The sequence below is a fragment of the Podarcis erhardii genome (genome assembly GCF_964252035.2).
Source record: "Podarcis erhardii genome assembly, chromosome: 1".
Lineage (NCBI taxonomy): Eukaryota > Metazoa > Chordata > Lepidosauria > Squamata > Lacertidae > Podarcis > Podarcis erhardii.
In genome coordinates this window covers 90,679,625-90,693,309 of record NC_138497.1, presented here as the reverse complement: position 1 = coordinate 90,693,309, position 13,685 = coordinate 90,679,625, and the positions used below count along the sequence as shown (strand labels likewise).

The following is a 13,685-nucleotide window of genomic DNA, read 5'->3' as shown; positions in this document are numbered from 1 at the left end:
GGCCACTGTGGAGGGGTTGAAAACCCAAGCATGTTTGTGCTGTCGCTATCACACACATAAATTGATACAATATGTGTCGTGTGAGATAATTGTTATTAATTTTATTCGCAGGGGATATAAGTGACCTATACTGAAACAGTACACCCAGATAAGTTTCTTTTCAGGCAGGGCCAAAAGTTTTGGAATACAAGTTATCTCATATATATATATGTGTGTGTGTGTGTGTGTGTGTGTGTGTGTGAGAGAGAGAGAGAGAGAGAGAGAGAGAGAGAGAGAGAGAGAGATAACTTGTATTCCAAAACTCCTCTGGATTTACTATTTTTGTATAGGTCATTTTTTCATTTCCTCTAAGGATCAAGTGGTCACAAAACCAAAGACTACACACACGGACGCACATACACACATAATATCTATACTACACAGAGTGAGATACATATTAATTGTGGGTTATGCCTTTCAACAATGCAAATAAATAGATCTTTATTCATCTCACTTATAATCAAAGTTTTCCCTGTCAAGGTGTGGAATTGTACTTTAGCTATAGCTTTAAACAAAGCTACATTTCTGGGCAGGGCCAGCACTACCATTAGGTAGCAGCCTCAGGTGGCAGATGATGAGAGGCAGGGATTGCATAGAGCTGTGTATTCCTGACCTGCACCTTCTAAGCTAGTGAGAAGAAAAATTCAGTTGTCAGGCTTTTAGGCTTCTGCACATGAATTTTGGGTGGAGTGGATATACACCATCTTGTCCTTTGGCTTAGGCAGAAAAATATGTGGAGTTGGCCCTGTTTCTGCATGAGTAACACACAGTAAAGGTGGTGAAAGCAAATGCATGACAGGATATCAAGCCCTTGATTATATATTTAGTGTGGGTAATATCTCTGCTAGGCTAATTCTGATAAATAATTATGAGGTAATTAGACAAATAATTGTTAGCTAATTAGATACAATAACCTCACAATGCTAACTATAGTACTGTGTCCCTCAGTAGAATCACATAGCACAAAATTCCTTTTTTAAAAAAAGAAGTGTTAGTTATCTGACTAAAATCATAAGCAAAGTCAGCTTGTTTCTGAATAAACAAAATAAGTTAAATCCTTCTTAAGGGCATTTAAAAAAAAAGATTTTGACCTACATTTTGAAAATGAATGGGGTGGGGAGAGAAAAGGGACTGCAGGGGGCAGTGAAAAATACCTTGATGTGATGCTGTGCAGGACAAATTACAAAGTTGTTTTTCATGGAAACCAAACATAGCTCCATGTAGCTCAGTACAATCTACTGTGAGCAGTAACACTTCATCCTTGCTACTCTGATAACATTCAATCATCAATCAATCTCCTTTATTGGCATTAAAAAAGTGCATTGTATATATGGATCAGAACACAACACAATTAATGAAATATAGTACTAGATACCTTAGGATAAAACTGTCCAGACATCATGAGGTACGAAGATGGCCCTTAGGGCCTATGGTGACATAATTCTATAGCGTCACTCAAAAATCTTGCCACATTCTCCACAACGCCATTACTACAATTGTTCAACACATGAGACACCCTGGAAGAGTCAGTGCGATTAATCCCCACCTTCAATAAGAGGGCCAAATACTTATCATTTTTATTATTATTATTATCATTGCATAAAATGGGCGATAAAATAGAACGTGTGTGATGGATTCAACCTGTTTTGTGCCACAAGGGCAGTATCTTTCAGAGTATGGGATTTTTGAGAATCTACCTTGCAAAACCGCAGACGGTAAGACGTTAAAATCTTGCGAGGGAAAGAGCTCTGTGTAGGTGGGGATCATAAAGCTGGTGTAAATATGGAGTGTCCTGGCCAAACAAGGATGGAATTCCCAACCTCAATGGGGAACATTGGGACCTATCCTATCTGGGCCAGCAGCTTCCCCTTGCTTTAACTGCCCTATTAACATTTTTATTTCATCTGATGAAACTGGAGGCCACTCTGGGGCATCAATTTGCACAGAATGATGACAAGCTGTCCCACTGGAAAGATCTTCATGCAAGGCACTTGAAAAGTAGTGGTACCAACCATTAGGCAAAATAGGTGGAGAGGAGATTGATGTTAAATGCCCCAGAAACTAAGGACGAGAATCACCTTTCATTGTTTGAGGTTATGGCATAGTGGAGATGTTTCCATTGTTTGTTGGTATGTTCAGATCTCTTTTTTCAAAATAAGATTCAACCTCTTTTTTCAAAATAAGATGCTGCGGTAAGTTTTTAGAGTTGAAATATTCTGGGGGTAGGGCAGTGGCTTTTTCCTTATGGTGTTGTCGGAAGATATTCTGGATGTGTTCTTTGAGATCGCTGCATTCCTTATCAAACCAGATCACAGCAAAGGGCTCCTTGGGTTGTTTTCACCCTTTGAACAGTTGTTTTGAAAACTCATTCAGAGATGTTATTAGGATTTCAAATCATTCAATAGCTTCTTTGGGGATTACCAAGTTAATTATATAAGCTCTATGTTCCAACATGAACTCTGGAACAGTTTGTGAAGGGAGTCTGTGGTCCAAGGGACTCTAAGCAGGAAATCTTTGCTTGCATCAGGAGTCAGAGGCAATGCAGATGTGAACACAGGATTGTTAAATTTGGTGGCCAAAGATGAATAATCACCAGGGGTGCAGTTGCTCACCATAAAGTTCATGGCTCGAGCTGGCTGTTGGCAGGGGGTTCTTGCAGAGGATGCATGGGGATGGGGAAGTTAATAGTTAGAATCACAGGAAGGTGATTGCTCTCAATGCGGTCGCCCACCTGAAAGGTTTAAACCTGGTTTGTCAGAGCAGAAGAGCCTAAGATGTAGTAGATCACTCTATTTCCTCTCCTGGAGATGAACATGAACTCTCCTAGCAGGTCACCTGGTAATGAACCATTCAGGATCACTCTGTCGAAATGCACACACAACTTGGCAAGGCAAACTCCAGCTTCATTTATATGGGTGTCTCTGGAATGTCACATGACAGAGAGAAGCTCGGGCAGGGGATCCTCATTGTTGAAACCCATGTCTCTCACAAGCTCAAAATTGTCTTTACCCACTCTTGCACTGAAATCACCTGCAATTAGCAGATCAATGTTGGGGAATTTGGTCTCCAGTTTTTCCAAAAATGATGTGAGTTGGTTCCAATAGCCCATCAATGTCTGCTTGTCAGGACAAGGGGGGATATAAACGTTGATTATAATTAGAACCAAGTTTGAATATCTCAATAAGAACGTCTGGGCAATGTTGTCATGTGGCTGGAGGGAAATGATTTCATGGCTGGAGGGAAACGATTTCAAGATTAGGCTGCTGAGTGCAGAGAAGGGTTAGTCCTGCTTTATATCGGCCCATGATGTTGGATTTATGAGCTAGGAGTGAGTACAAATTGAATTCCTCCAAATTTATTTCATAGTGAGCCCAGGTTTCTTGTGATAAGATGATGTCAAATAACTTGATAAAACAAATGTCTTCAGGGTCATTGGCCTTTCCTCTCCAGCCTGCTATGTTCCAGGAGAGGATCTTAATCACCAGGGCCCTGGAGTCACGTGATATCATTTTAACATGGGAATGATGCCAGGAGTTCAGACTGGATCTTCCTCCCAAGTGAGTGAGCCAGAGTCTGAAAAACTCCAAACAGCCTTTTTCTTTGTCCCAATAAAATTTCATAAATATTTAAAGTGTAGTACCTGGAAGAAATCTGCTTTAAGTTCTATTCTGAGGGGAACCTAGCCCTCAAGAGTACCAGCAAAGCTGATTCTGCATTTATGTTCGCATAACTAAGGCTTTGAAATGAGCTCTCAGGTTGGGTCCACCACCCACTGTTCCCACTTCTGTTGACTTCCTGTGCTTTACTGCAGTTCATGTTGCTTTCTTCATTTCACTAGTACTTGGTATCAGAGCTCTGGTGAGAGTGAGGGGGAGAGCATAAAGTATATTATTCACAACCCATTCTCTTTTTATTTTTATTTTTAATAGCTCTCTTTACTCATATATCCTTGAACCTAGTATAGCCAGATACTCAGTTTAGCACCCAAAATGTCAGTGCAAACAGGAAAACATGATGAAAGTTTTGCATCTCTGTTCATCTTACATTACTACTCCTTATCGGAGGCCAGAATAAAACATACATTTTATGTTGCCTAGACACAGAAAGAACACAAAGCTAACCTCTTTTTGGTGTTAATTTTGACTTGGTTTTGAATTCATTCTGTTCAGTGCAAGCTATTCTTTTGAACACCTTTGTTTCAAGCTAAGCAGAAAACCTAGGAATGGTTTCCATCTATGCACCAATGTTTGTAGTCATAGGAAACATAGTGGGATAGGAAAAGTTATGCAAAGGGCAATATGTTGCACATTTCATTGCATATGTAATCTGGTTAAAAGCAACTAATACCTTTGTTGTTGCTCTTGCTGAACTGTCCTTTCTCCTCACCCAGGTGTCTACCAGACTACTGTGAACATGGAGGAGAATGCTCCCAATCCTGGACAACATTCCATTGTGATTGTGGTGAAACTGGCTACACAGGAACAACCTGTCATAATTGTAAGTGGATCACAATGTAAATGACTGTAGTGTAAAAGCACAGAGGGGAATTTATCATTTAGCAAAAATGCAAAGTGTTTCTGTTACACAGGCTCAAGAAATGGAACGTTTGGAAGTTAATTCACACCCCAGTCCTACATTAGAAAAAAATAAATCACGAAATTCAATGAGACCTACTTGTAAGTAGGTATACAAAGCTGTGGCCCAGGCACTGAGCTTAAACATCTATGCCCACAGTAATTTCAAATATTTGTTAAAAGATCACAGACCTTGATCGTTCACCAAGCCTGAAGTCTAGAGGCAAGTTAAACATGTTCCTGGTGTGCACTTGGATAATGCCTGGATGGGGTGAGTAGAGATAATATTGAAAGAGTCTTACAAGGGGTGCTCAGGGAGAGGAGAGCAAGCAAAGAAGAAACCAAAATAAAATTAAAACCTGATCTTTGAAAGATTGGTAGGGAATCCGAAAGTGTGTAAAGGGGAATTGAAAAAAATGACCAATGAGAAGGCATCAGAACAAAAACGGATTGAGTAAAGTCGGGGAAACTTCTAGTGATTAGTAGATTTGAGCAGGTATTCAAACAAAGATATAGGTAGTTAAACTGGAAGGATGCTGGTAGTCGATCTAGAAGGTTGACCTAGAAGAATGGCCTTCCTGAATGGATTTGCCTTTTGAGAACAAGTTATATCACTTGAGGTTTTTAGCTTATCCTGGAAGTGTCATTTTTCGTTGTTGTTGTTGTTGTTGTTGTTGTTATTGTTGTTGTTGTTGTTGTTGTGTTTTGCAATTCTGAATTGGTTGAAGGATCCTATCTCTGTCTAAACCAGAGTCTTCAGGATTTCAAAATCCTGTAGCATAGTGTCATTTTGTTTATAAATCAATTATCTCATTATCTCACTTGCCCCTTCTTAGGCAAGGTTCTTGAGCAGGTGGCGGCAAACCAGATTCTCAGGCACTTTGGAAGGAAACTGATTTTCTAGATCCATTTCAGTCGGGTCCCTTTGGAGTGGCTGTCCAAGTTGGGGGTGGGTGGTTGTTTCCATGGGGTGCTGATTGGGGAGTGCTCCAACTATAACAAAAATAATCATTTTTGCAAGCTAGCTTCCTGAGCAGGAAATAACTTATTGGATCCTCATGACCTCCCTAGTCAGAAGGCCAAGCATAGGGAAATTAATTACAAGGTTGGTTATATTATAGAACCGAAGCAGGGCGAGGAGTGTCATTTCCTATGTTCATCCACTTCAGTCAAACATATATTTGGCTGAATTCTGAGGACAAAAGGAGGCCACTATCAAAAGCCACATAACATGAGCAGCTGGGGAAAGAAGGCAACAGGCACGGCCTCGTTTCCTCACTGTCTAAATAATTACAGGGAGAGGCAGAAGGTGTTGCATAAAATTAGTGGGCTGCAGGCAATGGCTTTGAGATGGAAACAAATCTCCTTCGTACCTGCTTCATTTCCTGCTGAAAGAGACCAAATCAAATTAACCTGAGAATCACAGCACCCCATTTGACTATTCTTTCCATGGCCTGCAGTATACAGTAGTGTGAAACGCGGCTAACAAATGCAATAATTAGCAACAACATAGTAAAGGTAAAGGGACCCCTGACCATTAGATCCAGTCATGGTCGACTCTGGGGTTGCGGCGCTCATCTCGCTTTATTGGCCAAGGAAGCCGGCATACAGCTTCCGGGTCATGTGGCCAGCAGGACTAAGCCACTTCTGGCGAACCAGAGCAGCGCACGGAAACGCCGTTTACCTTCCCGCCAGAGCGGTACCTATTTATCTACTTGCACTTTGACGTGCTTTCGAACTGCTAGGTTAGCAGGAGCAGGGACCGAGCAACAGGAGCTCACCCCATCGTGGGGATTCGAACCGCCGACCTTCTGATCGGCAAGTCCTAGGCTCTGTGGTTTAACCTGCTGCGCCACCCGTGTCCCTAACAACAACATGCATCCCAGCTAACTGGCATATATGGAGAACATTCCTGTTTGGTCATATAGCTGGTATCTAGCTAATCTCACATTGCTACATAGGAAGGGTGGGATAGGAATCAGCATGGTGTGTATCCACATGTCCCATCCCTGAGTGGCCTCCTCCCCCCCCCCCCGGTGGCTCTAACTGCAATTCATTTGCCCATTGTACTCTGCTAGACGGAGGCACTTTTTCGTTTTCTTTTCTTTGGCAGTGGTGTTCCTTTATTGCATTCAGTACAGGTGAACCCCGAGAGCTTGGATGATAGGGTTCTTTTGGGCAGATTTCAACATGAACAATAGCTGAAGGTATTTGTTTCACAGAAATAGATGAAAATGTACTTACCCAACAGAACATTTGTACTAAACTGACATATTTCTAGGCATGGATGTTTGAGTTTTTAAAAATACTCATTTCCCACTTTACATGCTGCATGAACCATGTAATGATTCTGAAAAGTATTTTTGTTCTGGCTTTTGAAAGCAATCTGTGGTGAGCTGCGCTTGAACGAGACCTGGGTTGCAGTGTTTCAGACTTGAACTTTCACATAGCAATGCAATTTTGTTTTATTAGAAACAGAGGCATGTTTCAGAGTAGCACTTTTGAAATGAAGATCACGGCAATTCAATTTTTGCCAACTCCAAAATATGCTTTCATTTTATGAAACTGTCCTCTTTGTGTGTAGGGAGGAGAATCAGTAGCACTACAAAGACATATGGTAACTGATGCTCTGAATAGTCTCTCAGAAGCCTAAACTGGAGCATTGGCTCTTATTGTCCTCATGGAGTCTGAAGCATTTTTTTTTCTTCTGTTTTTGTTAATGGTTGCTAGTTCCATTTTCTCAGGTGCTAAAGTTTGGTGAAGCACCTGGAGAAGGACAAAGTAAAATGCACATGCGGAATGGCCTAATTTAAAGTCAAGTCTATTTTTCTGCATTTTTTCCTTGACATTTGTTTTTCCCCAAGATCTGTTTGTCAAGTGTGCAGCTTGATCCACAGTTCAACATCCTGATCTGCACACTGACCCAAGACTGGTGAAATGAATATGGGCTCTCCAAAACATGGAGCAAATTGGAATCCTCACCATCATTAAGTGCATAATAATGCATATAATATGAAATAGATGTTGGCATTTGTAATGGAACCAATAAAGCCAATAGCTCAAGTCTTATCAAGATCAAGGAGTGAAATGGGATGGGGGGGGGGAATACTATACAGATAAGTCTGACATTATGATTTTTAGAAAATTGAATCCCTAACACTGGCTGACTATAGAAATGTTTTCTTCTGTATTATATTCAACATTGTGAAATCTTCCACTTTCCCACTACAGATCACAGAGTCTTCAGAGCCTCAGGGTTCTCTTGCTATTAGAAACCACCTTGTAAGCTCTCCACTTGGATGAATTCTGAGCTTTTCTTATTCTCAGAGCCCTCCTGAGATCTGTTTATTTAAACAGTCTTGCTTCCCCATTAATCCTCTATTCCTTCATAGAATCATAGAATTGTAGAGTTGGAAGGGACCCTAGTATAACCCCCTGCAATGCAGGAAACTCAGCTAAAACATCAATGACAGAGGACCATCCAAACTCTGCTTTAAAATCTCCAAAGAAGGAGAGTCCACAACAACCCTAGAGAGTCCATTCCACTTTTGAACAGATCTTCAATTAACCCTTCCTCTCCATGATTTGTCACTGGGTTGGCTAGCCCTGAAATCATCTTTTCCTTCCTCCCATGGCATGTCCTAAGTTAGAGTGGCAAGTCTTGTCTATAGAGCCTAGCTTTCTGCCCTTTTCTTTTTAGGCTTTTCCTTCTCCATCCTATCTCCATCCTTGCTTCCTGAAACACAAATTCTTGTTTTTCCTTTCTTCCACTGTCACTACTGACATTTATCTCTCCACTCTGGAGTTCATCCTGCCATCCATAGATTATATATTCCCTTGGTGATGTAACAGAAATAACTTCTCCCTTATGTTCTGAAAGATGTCAGCATGTCCAAACATCATGCTATGAGATATTTAACAAAAATTATTACAGTCCCTGATATTTGAATCAGTACATGCTAATCTTATACATACAAAAAAGGTCTCTTAACAAGTTTCCTTTGCTGCCAGAGGGATGTTCCCTACCAAAAGAAAAAGAAAAGGAAATGTCAGACAATTTCCAATATAACATATGCAGAATATTAACACAGCTCCATAAATGGAAATTTCATCCCACAGGAAATGCCAACATTTCAACATTCATTTTGGCTCTACGTTGAAATGAAATACTCAGATGTACCAATATTCAGGTAGACTGAACGTTCTGCTTTGGTAAGTGTCGTTTGATAGATGAATACTTTCCCCCACCCAGACACCATGAAAACCTGGCTTATTCTCTCACTAAAATGACATTTCTAACTGGAATAAATTTGACTGGGATATCTTGATTGTTTCCATGAAACATGAACCACATTGACCCCCCAAAAAGGTGTGTGTGTGTGTGTGTGTGTGTGTGTGTGTGAACTACATGCGGTATAACTTACATTCCTTATATTTTTGAATGACCTGATGGTTAAAATTAAAGCATTTCTCAAGGAGTAGCCAATAACTATTTTATTTAAGAACAATGTATGCTTACTAAGTAGCCATTACATTGTTTAGCGACATAGTGTCAGCAAGTGCCTCTCTTGCTATCATGTCTTGATAATGTCTCATCTTAATGGGGTAAGTGACTGCTGTGAGAAGATACATCCAACAGTAGGCAGACCATAATTCCCTAATGGAACAAACAGTTTTAGTGGCTGCCATGTATAGACTATTAGATATGCCTTTTAGTCACTTGTGAAGTACCAAGTTAAGAAGGGATGGTATGGTTACATGCCACACCCAATCACCGCCACAGTGATAGAAAGATTCCAGGGGGTTCCAGGCACTCACGTAGGGTTTGTCAGAAATTAGGCACAGCAGAGACCGCATTGTCTTTATGAAATATAGATTATTTACACATATTTAAACCTGCATCTAGATGGAGAGGGTTCAGGGAATTCATACAGGAGAGTCATTTGTTGTCCTCCAAAGAGCAACCAGCTCAGACCCACAAGCAGATGAATCAGCCATGCTGCCTCTACCTTGTGGTGAAGATGTCTTCTTTTTCAGTGCCGCATGGCATTCTGCCCACTTCCTCCTTCTTCCCAGCACCACTTGCAGAAACAACTCTCCCCTTTCACTTTCTGCATTGACCACTGTCACCCAGGTGACCTTTGTTTTCCAAGCCTATTGCAAAGCACCCACATTTCCCCCCGCAGCCCACATCATGGCCCACTGTAACCTTAGCAACTCTCGTTTGTGCAATATTTGAGGGCTGAAAATATCAACTCTGAGAAGATGGAGTAGGGAAGGGTTTTAGCCTCAACATCAACTCTAGGTGACTTCACTCCCACAGATGGCCAAATGTACAGGGAGGCCATCTTCCAAACATCTCCACAACATGATAAGTTTGTGTTCTGTTAGCATAATCTTCAGAGACCAAGGACTCCAGACTGGAAGTAATAACAGCCTGGTGTCATTGGAGCCAATAGTTAATAGATCTTCCTTCTGTGGAGTTGGATCTAGCCACCCATACTCAGTTGCTGCTTTATTTATGCTTCAGTTGCTGAAGCAACATTTGAGTCTGCTGTGCTTGTATGTGACTCTCCAACCTGAGCTCCAGTTGGAGCTATCCTAGATCTGGACTCTTGCTACCACTCAAGATTTCTGTGCGACCATCATCTGGAACACAACAAATTAGGACTCTTAATTCCATAATGGATTTTGAAATAATTCCCATTTGAGACACTTGACCATTAAGTAATTTTGATGCCATCTAAATCCAATATGTTTATCACTACTATTAATTACTTGCCAAGTTTCTCACTGTGACTGTGCATATCTCTGTGTTTTTGCTTCTCATGTTTCAAACAAGGGATACACTAGAGATGTACTTTTGGCTCTGCAAGGGGCCACATGATATATGCTGTGTAACCCTATGCATTTCTATTCAGTATGTCCCATTGAACATGTGTATAGGATTTCAGCCTTTAAGAATCCCCTCACCCAAAGTAAGCTTTCCCTCTGTTTTCCTGATTTTTCTTCTTCTTTTTGTATTGTTCTATTACTTTTGCTCTTGAATAATTTTTGAATTTCTCACACTGACAAGTGCTGCTGAGCCAGCTGTGCTTGGCTAGTTTTGTTTCCCATCACCCTTTATTCCCAATCAATAAAGCATATGTGGATTTTTTGAAACCCAGCTTGAAACATGAAGCCTTGCTTCTACCTGTGTGAATAATAATCCAAATGGCTGCCATCTCACTGGAAGGGGAAATGTCAAAATGAAGTAAGCACATTCTATGCCTTGAAAAGAAGACAAGAAAAATGAATTACCTTGGTTTCCCTTCTCTCTCCCTCTCCTCTTCTCTCTCTCATATATATATATATATATATATATATATATATATATATATATGCAGGTTTTGGTGTCCTCGGGTGTCTTCCCGTGTAAAAGTTGGGGTGTCTAGGCGACGTTTCGACGAGGTCTCACTCGTCATCTTCAGGCTGGTGCTTTCGGCTTCTTGTTACTGGAACAGAGCAGGATCTCAGTGTTTGAGTTCCTATAAATACTGTAGAGGGGGTGTGGTGTATAGCCTCCAATGTTCTGGGCAGAGAGGAAGTTCCCAGGCTAGTGTGCCTTTTCTTCTTTTGTTCCTTAATTACTTGAGAGGTATCTTGAGTGATTTCTTGAGTGATATCCTGAGTACCACTTAGGTGGGTCATTAGGTGTGGATTAGTTGTTAAAGTCTTTGTGTCTTGACCTCTTGAACTTTGTGAAGAGTTTTCCTGAGAAGATGGCTGTACTGTACTTAGTTGTGCTCTGGCTTGGCTTCGTGTATAGGGGCGAGCTGTGGTTTTGTGGCTTGTGTCAGCCAGGTCTGTGTAGGGATTGCAGGGGGGTGCAGCATCCGGAGGTGCCACCATGGATTGGCTACTGGATGGTGTCTGTAATTCATCTGTGGAGAGGGTCTGGGTTTGGGTCTGGTGTGGTTGATTGGTGTTGGCGTTCTGTGTGCCTCTGGATCTGGTGTCAGTTTTTGTGGGGAGGGCTAATTTCCAGATGTCTGGCAAGCGGGATGTGTCGTCACGCTTGTTCATGTTGTGAGGGTGTTTCTCTATCTCGATGGCTTCCATGATTATTCTCTTGTGGTGATGTTCCGTGTTAAAGAGCAATTTGGAATCTGCAAAATTAATTTCGTGTCCTGTTTCTTTCATGTGTTGGAAAAGAGAGGAAGTTTTTTCTTCTTTTTTGACGGCATTCTTGTGTTCTGCGATACGTGCATTTATTCGTCTGTTTGTTTGTCCAATGTACGTGGCTGGGCAGACTTTGCAGGGTATTTCATAGATCCCTTGGTTTTCCAACTGGATTTTATCCTTGGGGTTTCTGAGGATATTGGCTATTTTTTGGTTGGTGCAAAAGGCTGTTTTGATATTGTGTTTATGGAGGATTTTGCTAATTTTATCTGTAGTGCCCTTGATATAAGGAAGGAGGGCCATGCCATTGTTTTCTTCTGTGTCTTGGTTTTTGGGGGGTGTTTCCTTTTGGATTAGCTTCGTAATCCTGTTTTGCTGGTATCCATTGGCAATTAACACGTTTGAGAGATTCTGTAACTCAGTTGTCAAGTGGTCTTTGTCAGCCAGGCGTTTGGTTCTGGAGATGAGAGTCTTGGCTACGGAGTTTATTTGTGCAGGGTGGTGGTGTGATTGTGCATGTAAGTAGCGGTTGGTGTGTGTTTTTTTCCGGTAGATAGTGTGTCCTAGGGAGCCATCATTTTTTGCACCAACCAAAAAATAGCCAATATCCTCAGAAACCCCAAGGATAAAATCCAGTTGGAAAACCAAGGGATCTATGAAATACCCTGCAAAGTCTGCCCAGCCACGTACATTGGACAAACAAACAGACGAATAAATGCACGTATCGCAGAACACAAGAATGCCGTCAAAAAAGAAGAAAAAACTTCCTCTCTTTTCCAACACATGAAAGAAACAGGACACGAAATTAATTTTGCAGATTCCAAATTGCTCTTTAACACGGAACATCACCACAAGAGAATAATCATGGAAGCCATCGAGATAGAGAAACACCCTCACAACATGAACAAGCGTGACGACACATCCCGCTTGCCAGACATCTGGAAATTAGCCCTCCCCACAAAAACTGACACCAGATCCAGAGGCACACAGAACGCCAACACCAATCAACCACACCAGACCCAAACCCAGACCCTCTCCACAGATGAATTACAGACACCATCCAGTAGCCAATCCATGGTGGCACCTCCGGATGCTGCACCCCCCTGCAATCCCTACACAGACCTGGCTGACACAAGCCACAAAACCACAGCTCGCCCCTATACACGAAGCCAAGCCAGAGCACAACTAAGTACAGTACAGCCATCTTCTCAGGAAAACTCTTCACAAAGTTCAAGAGGTCAAGACACAAAGACTTTAACAACTAATCCACACCTAATGACCCACCTAAGTGGTACTCAGGATATCACTCAAGAAATCACTCAAGATACCTCTCAAGTAATTAAGGAACAAAAGAAGAAAAGGCACACTAGCCTGGGAACTTCCTCTCTGCCCAGAACATTGGAGGCTATACACCACACCCCCTCTACAGTATTTATAGGAACTCAAACACTGAGATCCTGCTCTGTTCCAGTAACAAGAAGCCGAAAGCACCAGCCTGAAGATGACGAGTGAGACCTCGTCGAAACGTCGCCTAGACACCCCAACTTTTACACGGGAAGACACCCGAGGACACCAAAACCTGCATTCCTGTACCCGTGAAAATCTACGAAAGCATATATATATATATATATATATATATATACACACACACACATACACATACACATACACATACACATACACATACACATACACACATATATATATATACGTCCACACACTCATGTGGCCACACACACATATGCACAGCCATTAACTCATCTGAATCTGTCCAATGACACCCTAGGTAATTATTAAAACATCCTGGGTGTCAGAGCCTTAGCTTTGGGTGTGGGCGGGGGGCACTGGGCAGTGTGGGGCTTGCGTCTGCCAGCCACCTCTCCCTGAACAGCTCAACAGCTATGGGGGAGG

General features: G+C 41.7%; 1 protein-coding gene and 1 long non-coding RNA gene across 2 annotated transcripts in view; both read left to right on the top strand.

The window, feature by feature from the left end:
* The window catches only part of LOC309337183, a 642,870-nt gene that overhangs the window by 504,588 nt on the left and 124,597 nt on the right, over window positions 1-13,685 (top strand). The window lies entirely within an intron of this gene.
* The window catches only part of CNTNAP5 (contactin associated protein family member 5), a 305,914-nt gene that overhangs the window by 176,923 nt on the left and 115,306 nt on the right, over window positions 1-13,685 (top strand). Inside the window, exon 11 of the mRNA XM_081852594.1 lies at window positions 4,430-4,536. Within this exon, the coding sequence (XP_081708720.1) occupies window positions 4,430-4,536 (107 nt within the window). The remainder of the gene's footprint in view (window positions 1-4,429; window positions 4,537-13,685) is intronic.